The 16,379-nt window shown below is 37.5% G+C and overlaps 1 protein-coding gene across 2 annotated transcripts in view; it reads left to right on the forward strand.

The window, feature by feature from the left end:
- SCN9A (sodium voltage-gated channel alpha subunit 9) overlaps positions 1-16,379 on the forward strand; it is a 176,744-nt gene that overhangs the window by 98,028 nt on the left and 62,337 nt on the right. For both annotated transcript variants that reach the window (XM_032408958.1, XM_032408967.1), the window contains exons 15-17: positions 7,436-7,609; positions 8,470-8,826; positions 13,302-13,778. In XM_032408958.1, the coding sequence (XP_032264849.1) occupies positions 7,436-7,609; positions 8,470-8,826; positions 13,302-13,778 (1,008 nt within the window). The remainder of the gene's footprint in view (positions 1-7,435; positions 7,610-8,469; positions 8,827-13,301; positions 13,779-16,379) is intronic.

Below are 16,379 nucleotides of genomic sequence, written 5' to 3' on the forward strand. Positions count from 1 at the left end.
GGTTCCCCTTTCTCCACAACCTCTCCAACATTTGTTGTTTCTCTCCCTGTCCATTTTTGCCATTCTAACTGGTGTAAGGTGGTATCTCAATGTGGTTTTGATTTGAATTTCCCTGATGGCTAATGATGATGAACATTTTTTCATGTGTCTGTTAGCCATTTGTATGTCTTCTTCAGAGAAGTGTCTTTTCATATCTTCTGCCCACTTTTTGACTTGATTATTTGTTTTTTGGGTGTTGAGTTTGAGAAGTTCTTTATAGATCTTGGATACCAGCCCTTTATCTGTAGTGTCATTTGCAAATATCTTCTCCCATTCTGTGGGTTACCTCTTTGTTTTGTTGACTGTTTCCTTTGCTGTGCAGAAGCTTTTTATCTTGATGAAGTCCCAAAAGTTCATTTTTGCTTTTGTTTCACTAGCTTTTGGAGATGTATCCTGAAAGAAGTTGCTGTGGGCGATGTCAAAGAGGTTACTGCCTATGTTCTCCTCTAGGATTTTGATGGATTCCTGTCTCACATTGAGGTCTTTCATCCACTTTGAGTTTATCTTTGTGAATGGTGTTAGAGAATGGTCGAGTTTCATTCTTCTGCATGTGGCTGTCCAATTTTCCCAGCACCATTTATTGAAGAGACTGTCTTTTTTCCATTGCATGTTTTTTCCTGCTTTGTCAAAGATTATTTGACTATAGAGTTGAGGGTCCATATCTGGATTCTCTATTCTGTTCCATTGGTCTGTATGTCTGTTTTTGTGCCAGTACCATGCTGTCTTGGTGATCACAGCTTTGTAATACAGCTTGAAATCAGGCAACGTGATGCCCCCAGCTTTGTTTTTCTTTTTCAACATTTCCTTGGCGATTCGGGGTCTTTTCTGATTCCATACAAATTTTAGGATTGTTTGTTCCAGCACTTTGAAAAATGTCATTGGAATTTTGATCAGGATGGCATTGAAGGTATAGATTGCTCTGGGTAGCATAGACATTTTAACAATGTTTATTCTTCCGATACATGAGCATGGAATATTTTTTCATCTTTTTGTGTCTTCTTCAATTTCTTTTGTGAGTGTTCTGTAGTTCCTAGAGTATAGATCCTTTACCTCTTTGGTTAGGTTTATTCCGAGGTATCTTATGGGTTTTGGTGCTATTGTAAATGGAATCGTTTCTCTAATTTCTGTTTCTACAGTTGTGTTGTTAGTGTATAAGAAAGCAACTGATTTCTGTGCATTGATTTTGTATCCTGCCACATTACTGAATTGCTGTATGAGTTCTAGTAATTTGGGGGTGGAGTCTTTTGGGTTTTCCACATAAAGTATCATGTCGTCTGCAAAAAGAGAGAGTTTGACTTCTTCTTTGCCAATTTGAATACCTTTTATTTCTTTTTGTTGTCTGATTGTTGTTGCTAGGACTTCTAGTACTATGTTGAACAATAGTGGCGAGAGTGGGCATCCTTGACGTGTTCCTGATCTTAAGGGAAAGGCTCTCAGCTTTTCCCCATTGAGGATGATATTCGCTGTGGGTTTTTCATAGATAGATTTTATGAACTTGAGGATGTTCCCTCTATCCCTATACTCTGAAGAGTTTTAATCAGGAAAGGATGTTGTATTTTGTCAAATGCTTTTTCTGCATCAACTGAGAGGACCATATGGTTCTTCTCCCTCCTCTTATTAATGTGTTCTATCACATTGATTGATTTGCGAATGTTGAACCACCCTTGCATCCCAGGGATAAATCCCACTTGGTCGTGGTGGATGATCCTTTTAATGTATTGTTGGATCCTATTAGCTAGGATTTTGTTAAGGATTTTGGAATCCATATTCATCAGGGATATCGGTCTGAAATTCTCCTTTTTGATGGGGTCTTTGCCTGGTTTGGGGATTAGGGTAATGCTGGCCTCATAGAATGAATTTGGAAGCTTTCCTTCTGTTTCTATTTTTTGAAACAGCTTCAGTAGAATAGGTATTATTTCTTCTTTGAATGTTTGGTAGAATTCCCCAGGGAATCCATCAGGCCCTGGACTCTTGTTTTTTGGGAGGTTTTTGATCACTGCTTCAATCTTGTTACTGGTTTTTGGCCTATTCAGGTTGTCAGTTTCTTCCTGTTTCAGCCTTGGCAGCTTATAGGTTTCAGGAAGGGCTCCATTTCATCCAGATTGCTCAGTTTATTGGCATATAGTTGTTGATAATAATTTCTAATAATTGTTTCTATTTCCTTGGTGTTAGTCGTGATCTCTCCCCTTTCATTCATAATTTTATTAATTTGTGTCCTTTCTCTTTTCTTTTGGATAAGTCTGGCCAGTGGTTTATTGATCTTATTAATTCTTTCAAAGAACCAACTTCTAGTTTCGTTGATCTGATCTACTGTGTTTCTGGTTTCTAATTCATTGATTTCTGCTCTAATTTTAATTATTTCTCTTCTAATGCATGGCTTAGGCATCATTTGTTGCTTTTTCTCTAGTTCTTTAAGGTGTAGAGTTAGTTGGTGAATTTGGGATTTTTCTATTTTTTTGAGTGAGGCTTGGATGGCTATGTATTTCCCCCTTAGGACTGCCTTTGCAGTATCCCATAGGTTTTGGACCGATGTGTTTTTGTTCTCATTGATTTCCATGAATTGTTTAAGTCCTTCTTTGATTTCCTGGTTGACCCAAACATTCTTGAGCAGAGTGGTCTTTAGCTTCCAAGTGTTTGAATTTTTGCCAAATTTCTTCTTGTGATTGAGTTCCAGTTTTAAAGCATTGTGGTCTGAGGATATTCAGGGAATAATCTCAGTCTTTTGGTATTGGTTGAGACCTGATTTGTGACCCAGTATGTGGTCTATTCTGGAGAAAGTTCCATGCGTGCTCGAGAAGAATGAGTATTGTGTTGTTTTAGGGTGGAATGTTCTGTAAATATCTATGAGGTCCATCTGGTCCAATGTATCATTTAAAGCTCTTGTTTCCTTGTTGATTTCCTGCTTAGATGATCTGTCCGTTGCTGAGAGTGGAGTATTGAGGTCTCCTACAATTAACGTATTGTTATCAATATGACTCTTTATTTTGGTTAACAGTTGGCTTATGTAGATGGCTGCTCCCATGTTGGGGGCATAGATATTTACAATTGTTAGGTCTTCTTGTTGGATAGACCCTTTAAGAATGATATAGTGTCCTTCTGTGTCTCTAATTACAGACTTTAGTTTAAAATCTAATTTGTCTGATACAAGAATTGCTACCCCAGCTTTCTTTTGAGGTCCACTGGCATGGAAGATGGATCTCCATCCCTTCACTTTCAGTCTGGATGTATCTTTAGGTTCAAAATGAGTCTTGTAGGCAGCATATGGATGGGTCCTGTCTTTTTATCCAATCTGCAACCCTGTGCCGTTTTATGGGAGCATTTAGGCCATTCATGTTGAGAGTGATTATTGAAAGATATGAATTAATTGTCATCATGTTGCCTGTGAAGACGTTGTTTTTATAGATTGTCCCTGTAAATTTCTATTGTATATCACTCTTGGGGTCTTTCTCCTTTTATAGAACCCCCCCTTAATATTTCTTGCAGGGCCAGCATAGTGGTCACATATTCTTTCAGTTTCTGCCGGTCGTGAGAGTTCTGCATCTCTCCATCCATTCTAAATGACAGCCTTGACGGATAAAGTATTTTTGGCTGCATGTTCTTCTCATTTAGTACCCTGAATATGTCTTGCCAGGCCTTTCTGGCTTGCCAGGTCTCTGTGGATAGGTCTGACATTATTCTGATGTTCCTCCCTCTGTACATAAGGAATCTCTTCCCCCTAACTGCCCTTAAGATGGTTTCCTTGGTTCTAAGATTTGCAAGTTTTACTATTACATGCCGGGGTGTTGGCCTGTTTTCCTTGATCTTGGGAGGGGTCCTCTCTGCCTCTAGGACGCAAATGTTTGTTTCATTCCCCAGATTAGGGAAGTTTTCAGCTACGATTTGCTCAAATACATCTTCTAGTCCTCTCTCTCTCTCCACTCCCTCCGGGATTCCAATTATTCTGACATTGGAACGCTTCATGGTGTCACTTATTTCTCTTATTCTATTTTCATGGATTCTGAGTTGTTCTTCCCTGGCCTCCTCTTTTCCCTTTTTATCTATTATATTGTCTTCCAGGTTGCTTATTCGTTCTTCTGCCTCACTTACCCTAGCTGTTAGATTATCTAGATTGGATTGGATCTCATTGATAGCATTTTTAACTTCTGCCAATTCACCTTTCATTTCTGCCCTTAGAGACTCTATGTTGTCATTAATTGATTTCTCCATTCTAGCCATTGTCTTCACAATTGCTAGCCTGAATTCCATCTCCGACATCTTGGTTATATCTGCATCCATTTGTAAATCTGCAGCATAAGTCATAATCTCTGAGTCTTTTCTATTTTGGGGGCTCCTCCTCCTAGTCATTCTGTTGATGGGTGTTTGAGGGAATGTATAGAGTCCAAATTATTGACCAGAACCCAAGCAAGATGCACCTGTTTTCTAGGGACCTTAGAGTTGCTGGCCTCTTGTTTTCCCAGCCTGTCTTCTGCGGGAGGGGCCTGCTGCGCTGTTACTCAGGCAGCCCTGTTTGGGCGGTGTTGCCCTGCCCCCCTGTGGCGGGGGATGGGCTCAGCAGGAATCAGTTTTTGGGGCTTTTGTTCTCTGGCGGCTTTCCCTGGCGGCTTTCCGCCTCTCATCCGCGAGTCAGAGCAGAAGAGACCGTTTCCAACCCTCTGCCTCAGAGCAGAGAGACCACAGTCTGTTCTTCAGTGAGCCCTCCAGGCCACACCATCTCTGTTTCTGTCCGTGCTGCTATAAACTGCAGCGTCCTGGGTTGTGCGCCCCTCCGCAGCGCTCCCAGTGCTGCCTCCAGGTCGGGGCACGTCTCTACCCTTTGTGCTTCTAAAACCGCCAGCTGCTCCCAGTTCACCCGCGCGACCCCACCGCTCCAGGTTTCCACCCCTGGAGGCTGCAGTTTGCCGGCGCGACCCTGCTGCTCCGGGTTTCCACCCCGGGGACTGCCCTAAAGTCCTTTCCCCGCCGCTACCGGTCTGCCAGTCTGTGCCCGTCCGCAGCGCGCGAGGCTGTCGCTCACCGGTGGTGTAGGATCCCCACGGCCAGGCGCCCTCCCACTGCCGTTTATCCTCCGATATCTGCCCATGGAATCAGGGCTCCCCGCTTCGTACCTCGAAACCAACTGCCTGCGATATTCTGTTTGTAGAGATCCAGATCTTCTTACATCTCTGGCTGGTTTCGTGGGTGCTCAGAGTGGTCTGGTAGATATCCAGCTCAATTCCGGGGACCAGTTGATATAGGGTCCCCTACTCCTCCGCCATCTTTCCCTGGCATGTCTCTTTAAAGCAACACTCTGAAAATTTGATACTTTCTTACTCATTTTATAATTACATTGCCACTTCCTTATGAGTTCTCCACATATTTTCAGAAAAATTATGGATGGTTTGTTTTGACATAAAAGTGAAGTGTCTGGGCCTTTGAAGTCCCAAAGTCTTGGATTTGAATTCTGATTCTGCCTCTTACTGGTTATATGACCTTTGGCAAATGTGTTAATCTCTATAATCTTTAATTTTCTCATTCATAAAATAATTATACCTCATTTGTAAAATGAGAAAAATAATTCATTATTTATAATATAATAAGAGCACTTCATTTATCATATTGTTGAGAGGATTAAATACTTTCTACTTATTAGTCTGGCATATCATAAGTCATTAACAAATTAAACCTATTGTTACTGTTATTATTATCATCATCATGCTTTAAATCAATTAGCTGAAAGAAGCCTTAAGAATAAGGATACCAAGAAACCAAAATGGGAGGAATGGACACAGAAGACACAAGGACACTCAAGGGATCTGTAGGCTTCAAGAAGACAGAGGATCCTATTAGGAAAATGGGTGCCAGAGTGATCTCTTAAATGTGCAGTGCTGGTCACATTTTGGCTTAATTAATGCCTTAGGGCAAATGACAAGTGTTAGTTTCTGAGAATCTGCGTGAAGCAGGCAGAAGTTCTATTTCATGGCCAAAGAATCCTAGTTTATGACTCTCCATAAATTTTCAATAACTCTGGATGTCTTTGTGAATGTCTGTATAAGATAATTTTACTTTTGCCTAGATCCCAAAACAATTGATCTTTGGAGCCAAAGAGTTTGTTTCTGAGTCATTCTTCTTTCCCGTGTATTTTCAGTCAAGATGTATGTACCCCATGTGCTTTCTGAGGTAGCATTCTTCTTGCCTTCGATTTCTCTTTGAAAAAGACAGGACTAGACAGGTGATGGGTATTAAAGAGGGCACTTGTTGTGATGAGCACTGGGTGTTGTATGTAAGTGATGAATCTGAATTCTACTCTATAAACCAATATTGCACTGTATGCTACTAACAAAATTTAAATTGAAAAAAAAGACAGGACTATCTAGTTTCTAATTGTTGGTGGAAGTACAGATCATGAAAATCAGTACCTTCTTGCTGAGTTGACTGCATCACTGTGAAGCCCAAAAGAATTTATCGTGTTTCTTATCTCCTGCCACAGCCCTAAGTGTGGGTACTTCCTGCTTGTCTTCTTGATGCTGCATTAGTTTTAAATTGACTCAGCACTTAAAGACTTCACCATTTCCCTTTGAGCCTTCTTTGGTCAGCTTCTTTGAGTCAAATCAAACCTGAATGATTCATAAACAAGTCCTTCACTGTTGTCTTTTTAAGTCAGTCCTTTAATACCGATGTCATGAATTAATGATGTTTTGTGATGCACTTTTGTGTCAAAGTTTTAGAAGTCTTACTTTAGCTCCCACTGTGTCAATTAAATACTTTTTCCTCTTCTACTGATAAATCTTTAAAGAGTGAGTCAACATATTCTCTATTACCCTAAGAGTAGTCAGACTAGACAAAAAGACTGGCTCAAAATTTCAGTATCAATCTATATTTCCTTTTCATTTTCTTCCAGAATAACTTATTGACCCACATAATTTTTTTTGAAAAAAGTGACTGTGTTAATTGTCATGGTTTTATTTATGTGGAATTTTTTTTTTAAGATTTATTTATTTGAGAGAGAGAAAGAGAGGGGCAGAGGGAGAGGGAGAATCTCAAGCAGACTCCACACTGAGCACTGATCTCACAACCGTGAGATCACCACCCACGCCAAACCCAAGAGTCATACACTTAACCAACTGCACCACCCAGGCACCCCTATTTATGTGGGATTTTAATATGCTCTTCTAAAATGCTGTCTAAAGATGAAGAGAGTAGACAGGAAACTTAGAGCTTTTTATCCCTGTAATGCATGTATTATAGCTATAGAAATAGTCACCAGATTTATGGGATTAAATGAGATAATATACATTTGTAGAGGATCTGGCACATTGCCTGAAGCACAGTGATGCAAAACAAATAGTCATAATCATCATTACTTTGATTCTATACTTCTAGTAATACCAGAAAAAAAAACATTGTATTTCTCCTTTAGGTCTTCACTGGGATCTTTGCAGCTGAAATGGTCTTAAAACTAATTGCCATGGATCCATATGAGTATTTCCAAATAGGATGGAACATTTTTGACAGCCTTATTGTGACTTTAAGTTTAGTGGAGCTTTTTCTAGCAGATGTGGAAGGACTGTCAGTTCTGCGATCATTCAGACTGGTAAATATAGACCAACCTTACCATTATATTCCGTGTATAAAAGGGTGTTCCTAAGGCTTTGCATTATTATTTAAGTCTTTTGGAAGATTGAATCAAAAAGACAAGATTAGGTCTTGTATCTAGTATAATCAATTTCATTCCGTCACAAAAGTTCTTAAAGAGTTCAAAAATCACAGGGATGTTCTTATTTTAGCATCTTGAAGACATGGTCAGTCGTAATTGAATTAATTTTAGGATCTCAAAGACATATTCAGTTGTATATACTAGTATAAAAGAAGTGGGTAAAGAAAATATTTTTTTGCCAGTAGGCAATAATTTATTTCACAGTAAGAAGCTTATGGTTTACAGAATTTCAATTCCTAAAATATGTTCATTACTTTGTGGGTTTGATAACTAAAGATCAAATTATTGTCCCCAAAATGATTGTTGTCTGATATCAAAAATATAGAAATGTAAGGACTTAAAGCACTTTTCTCTAACATGTTGGGCTTTATCCTATGTCAGCATGAAAAAGTAGATAAAAGTATCAGACTATATTCAAATTTAAAAAATTTTAAGTATCAGAAAAGAGAATTAAGGATAAATTATCAATTCTAAAGGGAATAATATCTGAAACCATAGTAAGAGGCTTTTATAGTAATCCTGAATTGCCTTCAAAAATATGTATGGTAATTATATTGTGGCAACTATAACAAAATAACAGGAATATTGAAAATAGCTGACAGGAAAAAAATAGAAATAATCAATTTTAGCTAGGTAATGATAATATTTTAGAATTTAAAATTTGGGACAAAACTCAGGATTGGAAACATTGAACACTTTTCATAATAATTAATATTAACCTTTGTGTTTCCTTACAGCTTCGAGTTTTCAAACTGGCAAAGTCTTGGCCCACACTGAATATGCTGATAAAGATCATTGGCAACTCAGTGGGTGCTCTGGGTAACCTCACCTTGGTGTTGGCCATCATCGTCTTCATTTTTGCCGTGGTCGGCATGCAGCTCTTTGGCAAGAACTACAAAGAATGTGTCTGCAAGATCAATGAAGACTGTACACTCCCACGCTGGCACATGAATGACTTCTTCCACTCCTTCCTAATTGTGTTCCGCGTGCTGTGTGGAGAGTGGATAGAAACCATGTGGGACTGTATGGAGGTCGCTGGTCAAGCCATGTGCCTTATTGTGTACATGATGGTCATGGTCATTGGAAACCTAGTGGTATGTAATCAGAGGTTCACACGTATAAAATTTTTCATCGAAAATTGTTATATGATGATAAGATCAGTTATTTTATAATTTTAGGATTAATTACACATAAAACTATTAATTGTGATAGAATATTGGTCATTTTAATATGGGAAAGTACAGAAAAGAAAATGAAATATTGTCTCAATTTCCCTGACAGATAACCCATATTTATATTTTTCACAATGATTATATTATTTTACTTATTTTATTTTTTTCAAAGATTGATTTATTTATTTGAGAGAGAGAGTGTGTGTGTGCATGGAGGGAGGGGCAGAGGGAGAGAATCTTCAAGCGGACTCCCTGCTGAGCACAGAGTCCAATGCAGGGCTCCATCTCACAACCCATGAGATCATGACCTGAGCCAAAACCAAGAGTCAGACACTTAACCAACTGAGCCACCCAGGTGCCCCTTCACAATATTTATTTTAATGGAAAGTTTTCTACTTTATTCTCTCATTTTGAAAATTATGTCATATGAATTAAATCTGTGGTTTTCCTATATCTTAAAAGTCCATTCAAATACCAAGTTATACTAGTAAATAGAATATGATTAAATTAACAATAACAAAAATGAAGTTATAATGGAACAAAGTAATTGAAAGGACTGGTCCCATTGCACTATAGTCATATATAATAAAACTAGCAACCATAGCAAGGATCAGGAAACTATGAGTCATGTGCCAAATCCAGCATACTGCCTGTTTTTGTATGGGCTTGCAAGCTTGGAATGTTTGGTTTTGGTTTTTTTCCAATGGTCAAAAAAATAAAAGGAAAATTAATATTTCATGACACATGGAAATTATATGAAATTTAAATTTCAGGCTCTGTAAGCAAAATTTTATTAGAACACAGACATGCTAATTCATTTACATATTGTCTGTGTCTGTTTTACTCTGCAATGGCAGAGTTGAGTAGTTGCCATAGAGATTCTATGTCCCACAAAGGCCAAAATATTTTTTATCTCGCCCTTTACAGAAAAAGATTTGCCCACCACTGCTCTATAGCATCTCTTTCACAATTGATCTTCTATTTCTCCATTAGTGTTTGCTTGGCTTATACTCCTTCTTTGTTTGTTTGTTTGTTTGTTTTTACCTACCCATTGGTAAAAACTTTCAAGCTAACAAACAGGAGAAAATTGGGATAAGATGTTCTTTCATGACTCACTCACTTCAGTTTTCAAAGCCACCATGTTGACTTGGTTTAGTTTGTCACCTTGGCATTAGATTCCTCATTAGGAGTCCCAGGAGGTGGGGTATACTAACAACTATATGGTTAATACTTTCACTTTCAACTGGCTTGAAAATAAGTTGCTAATTATTTTTGTCCTTGCAGCCCCCATGTCAAAAGTAATTCAGAGCCTAAGACAGAAACCTACATTCACCAAGTCATATACTAAATGGTACTGTTTTGTGCCATTAAATGGCTAGACATATACAGAGTAAATTATGCAATCCAAATTCTAGATCATTACAGCACGAAATGTAGACACCATGAGTTAGAATTCTGTAATTACTGATCATCCTCTAGTTGTAGTAATAAATTTACTAGTTTTATAAAGGCTTATAAATCCCTTCCAATATGAAGTAAAATGCATATGCTTTATCTGGTTCTTCTTCTGAATTTAACAATTGTATTCATAAGCTCCTATAATGTGATTTGTTTGTATACTTCTTCTTAATAAAATTTTGACATAAAAATATTGAAATGTAGCTCCTTATAAGATAGGATGTCAAAACATACCATACCAAAGCCATTAGTCACAACTAATTTAAATATTTAGTATTCACTCAGGCATGGATGAAGTGAGGGGGATTCCTTGGGCACTCTCGAATTATTCATTCAATATTTTTATTACTTTCTCTGTGAAAGGAAATGTATTGGGGTATTGCAGGGTGATTAAAAATATATACCTATGAGTTAGTCCCTGTCTTCAAGGTAATTACTATCTATGGACATGGGAAAATGGTACACAAAATTATCAGATAAGGAAGAAGTGGTAGGTGCTAGCAGTGAGGCAAAAATAGATGCTCTTGACACATTGGAAGAAAAGAGAGTTCTAAATAGTGACTCAAAGAAGAATTTTTAAGTGGGTCTTTGAATAATATGCAAAATAATATTTAAGCATGAACACAGGTGTAACAGTAATGGTTTACTTTGAAAAGTAATATGAATTTATAGTGAAAAATAGATGGGATATCTCAGTGAATGTTTCATCCATATAGAACTGGTAATCACTGACTCATGATGATATTTATTCATTATTTCCTAGTGATAATGAAAGACAAGAGAAGTGTAATTCACAAAATAGATAAACAACTCCTGGTTAAGGAATTACCAATGATGTAAAATTAGAATCTGAAAAGAAAAACAAAAAATTAAGTTTCTGATACAGTCCTCCTCTGCATATTAGAGTTACAGCTAAACAGATCTTTCATTTTTTTCTCACTTACTCCTTAATTTTACTACCAATTAGTTAAAATAGTTAAAAACAATAAGAAAGAACATTAATCAGAATGATGTTGAATCAGACATACATTTTATTAATATTTTTTTCTCTGCTTAATCTGATAATGGATGTGTGATACAGAACGGACTTCATTTTCAATTGTGGTACCAGTAGATTTTGATAAAATAGTAGAATACTGTTATGATTTTTGATGGAATGAAAGTTACCATTATTATCCTTAATGAAGATGTGACAGAACAGGAGGACATTATTGAAATATGTGGAATCTTATAAAAGCCAAACTCATAGAAACAGAGACTAGAATGGTGATTACCAGGGGCTGGGGGGGTGGGGGAAATAGTGGTCAAAGTTCAAAATTCCAGCTATAAGATAAATAAGTTCTAGGGATCTAATTTACAGCATGATAATTATAGTTAATAATACTGTATTATATACTTGAAAGTTGCTAAGAGAATAGATCTTAAATGTTCTCACCATACACACACAAAAATGGTAATTCTTTGACATGATGGAGGTGTTCCTTAACACTGTGGTGGTAATCATTTTGTATAAATATGTCAAATCAACATGTGGTACACTTTAAACTTACACGATGTTATGTAACAATTATATCTCAGTAAATGTAGAAAAATAAAGTTAATTACAAATTTGAAAGGAAAAAAGGAAGACTATTAGTACTTGCATTGATTAGGGAGACTAAAGCTGTAGAATGAGCCCTTGGCTTCTCATCAACATTCCTGTTAAAACATACACACAAACAAACATAAATACATTTTCTCATTGACCATAAAGACCAAAATGAAAGTAAACTATTTCAGAATTCCTTCATAAGATTTATCGCAATTGTTTTCTGTGATTTTCTCTTTTTGCTCCCCCTCAGACTCTTCTCTTAAATCAAACATATTAACATAGACATTTTTAAACTATGCTCTTCTACTTACATCTCTGAAAAATTGTTTTAGGTCGACCCAAATTCAGGCACGAGTCCCTTCTCCTCAGTTTGGCCTAATTTTGATTATTTTAACGAGGTAGATGTTTTTGTCCATGAAGAGACTTACATGAAAGGGTATTTCAATTACCTTTTTGTTTCCTATCTAAAACAATATTGAAATATAATTTAAATAAAATTTAAATACTTTCAATCCTCTGTGAGTTTTTTTGGGTTTTTTTGTTTTTTTGTTTTTACAATATTGAGTCCACCTGGTCCCTCACCTCAGGGAGGAAAAACAGAAATGGTTTTGCACACAAACGGGATTTTAGGAGTTGTCCTACCCTCTTTGATTATTTCTTCCAGGGCCAAATGATTGGCACTAGGCCAAACAGTCATAATGCCATTATCTCATTTGAATTGGGTTCAGTGGGCAGGTCCTTTTCTATGCTTTAAAAGCCTCATTAAGTTGCAAGCTGGCACAATTCTTGGACAGAATATTTTATTACAGGAGCTTTGCAAGTATTATATGTTCCATTTGTTGCAGCAAACTGACATGTATCTTCTGGGAAAAGCAAACACAGAGCTTGGTGTCAGTTACTTCAGCACAATAGACACTCCTCACAATTTTCTTGTTCTACTTTTTTCTCACAGGTGACAAATATTAATTACAGGTAAACATTAGGAGGGCTTTTTATGCCTATAAAAGGGAATTTGGCCAAGGGACTCCTGCTGCAGAAATGAACCTAAGAATGGCATAATGATAATGGGGAGGGAGCATTCTCTTTGCTCCTTGTGCTAAGTCCTTCGTGGGTATGGCTGACCTCTGTTCCCCAGAGTTTCCAGGAGCTAGGATACACATATGATAGGACAGTGATGAGAGTCTAGCCTCGTCTCTATCCCATCACATGTTCTTCCCTCTGTGTGAAGAAGTACAGGGATCTTTAATGCTGGTTTGGATTTTGGCCTGTATTTCAGAAAAATGTGCTTATTTTCTTTTTTATTTCCTGTCTCCCTATTTCTCCACACCCCATCCCCATCCTGATGTAGGTCCTCAACCTATTTCTGGCTTTATTATTGAGCTCATTTAGCTCAGACAATCTTACAGCAATTGAAGAAGACAAGGAGGCAAACAACCTTCAGACTGCAGTGGGCAGAATTACGAAGGGAATAAATTATATGAAACAAACCTTACATGAATTTATTCTCAAAGCATTTTCCAAAAAGCCAAAGATTGCCAAAGACACAGGAAGAGAAGAAGATCAAAATAGTAAGAAGGAAAACTGTATCTCTAACCGCACACTTGCTGAAATGAACAAAGATCGCAATTTCCACAAAGAAAAAGACAAAATCAGTGGTTTTGGAGGCAGCGTGGACAAATGCTTGATGGAAGAAAGTGATTGTCAATCATTTATTCATAATCCCAGCCTCACTGTGACAGTGCCCATTGCACCTGGGGAATCTGATTTGGAAAATATGAATACTGAGGAACTTAGCAGTGATTCAGATAGTGAATACAGCAAAGGGGTAAGATTGTTTCATACACATTGTTTCCTATTATTAATTAGTGTGAAATGAATCTAAAGTTCAAATTTTGCTGTGTTCTTTCTGATATTGCAGACTGATGGGTAGTTTCTTGTGTTTGTGAGTTTACACAGCAGCTTGCTGAAGGTTCATGTAGTAAGGTTTTACTTACTGGTTCTTAACAATTGATGCAATCATACTTAGCTAGATTTGAAAGTGCCAGGTACCTTTAAATCTTCCCTTCCCTCGTCCCCTTTTGTTATCAGTTGTAAAGTCATATACAGTTTCCTGTCTGTTGAATCCACCACTCCTTCTCATCACCTTTGTTTGCCTTTGCATTCACTACTTCTAGCCTAAACCATACCAAGTAAAGTCCCAACTGGTGTCTCTGCTTCTAGTTTCCATCTACTCCAGGTCACTTGTTTGATTAATTTTACTCCGATTCAATCCTAATCATGTCACTCCTTTGAAGTATGCTTGGTCCCCCAAGTCTCTGGAATTACAGACTGTTGATAAAGTCTTCACACCATGGCTCCAACCAGCTGACCAGCTGTGTCATCCAGTGCTTGCCTGGTTTCCTTCTGGACCACAAACACTCGCATCGTGTATCACTCTGCTTGGGATTTCCTTCCCCAGTCAAAATCCTATACACATCCTTTAAGACATTTTTTTTAAAGATTTTATTTATTTATTTGACAGAGAGAGACACAGCGAGAGCAGGAACACAAGCAGGGGGAGTGGGAGAGGGAGAGGCAGGCTTCCCGCTGAGCAGGGAGCCTGATGTGGCTCGATCCCAGTACCCTGGGATCATGACCTAAGCCGAAGGCAGACGCTTAACCAACCCAGCCACTCAGGCGCCCCCCTTTAAGACCTTCTTCATGTGTAAAATTATTAGGCCTTACGTCATAGGGTTGGGTAATAAGGGTTACATGAATTAACACAGGCAAAATGCTTAGAACAGTACTCAGAGTGCTCAAAAGTGGTAGCTATTGCATCCTTCCTAATTTCTCCACAGAGAGAGAGGAGCACTCCTCATTTTGAATCCTGTCCAATTTTATGACTTCTCCTGGATTTATTGTTTAGCCTTATATTTTATTATTTTTTTGGAGAAATCATCGTATGCATCAAATGGTGCTCTAAACTCACTGAGAACGGGAACCTTTTATCAAAACTTTTTTATATCCTCTTTCTCCACACCTAATTGTATATATTTAAAGTAACAGGGTGGTTTTTTTACTGTTTTTATTAATTGAACTGTGTTTTTATTGATGTGGAATATAATAACCATAAGTGAGTTTTCAGACAAGCATTTTTATGGTATATCTTTAAAATTTCAAGATATCAGTTAAAAATATTACTCCTTTCTTTAGGTCACATTTGAGAGTGTTTGACAGGCATTTATCACATGCCTTCTATCTGCTTAACCCTATTCTAAGACCTGCCCTCCATGAATTTCTAGTGGATTTTGGAATAAAGATACATACGTGTGTGTGTGTGTGTGTGTGTGTGTGTGTGTGTGTCCTAGCCATATGACCAGTGCTGGGTGCATAGTAAATGCTCAATACTTACTGAGTGAATACATGATTATATAAATTAAGACTGTGTGTTTCTAAGTAGTCAAAGAAATTCTTTCCAAGATGACAAAGTAAGGAATAACATTTTTTATTTTTATTTTTAAAACCTTTACACAGAAATAGTACTATCTCCAGAATTCAAAAGTATGATTGTTTCAGCTTGAAGGTAGAATATCAGATTCCACAAAACCCTTTTCAGGAAGTAATCTGAGCCTAGTCTCACGTGGAAAGGGAAACTAGTGCAATTACTCATTTTTCTGCTCATGAAGATCAGAGATCTTTGAAGATCACTGAAAAACCACAATTGCTTGGTAGACTTTCTGAATAAGTTTGGGATTCCAGGTGTTGAGGCAGTTTGGTAGCTGGCAGAGTTTATCAAACACTTCTTTAAATCTTAATATTTGGAAGAATCATTTCTTACATGGTCATTTTTCCTTTGCTCAAAACTGGTGGCTAACCTTAAATGGATCTCCTATGGCTGGCAAAAGTCTTATTCTTCCTATGTTAATTATAGCATTTTGATGGGAATCTTATAGATCTGCCCATTTAGCACCTCATTTTGTAAAAGCCAGCCCAATAAGAGAAAGTGACTTTATCCACAGTTATAAACCTATCTCAAAGGCAGAGCCATGACAAGAGTCCCAGTTTTGTGATTCATAGATCAGTCCTATTTCTATCTTCTTTGCCCTGTCTTTGTCCATTTCAGGGATAAAACACACATCCTTATTGGGTTAATATCCAGTAGTTCTCCTCTGGGGTACTGAGCCATGCTTCTGAAAAATTTACATACCTTGTGGCATCCAGAGGAGGTCTGTGATGTCATAGTGGCCAGCTGTCTTTCTTTATAATTAGTGATTTAGTTTATAGACTGTTTGATTACTGAAATAGACTATTTTTTTGTTTTGATTTCAAGTTTGTGTTTGCACTGTAGTTAGTTAACATATATGGTAAAAGTGGTTTCAGGGGTAGTGCTCTCCTTAATCCCCATCACGCATCCATCTCTCTCCATCAACCCTTAATTTGTTCTCTA

The sequence above is a fragment of the Phoca vitulina genome, unplaced genomic scaffold (genome assembly GCF_004348235.1).
Source record: "Phoca vitulina isolate PV1807 unplaced genomic scaffold, GSC_HSeal_1.0 scaffold1, whole genome shotgun sequence".
Classification (NCBI taxonomy): domain Eukaryota; kingdom Metazoa; phylum Chordata; class Mammalia; order Carnivora; family Phocidae; genus Phoca; species Phoca vitulina.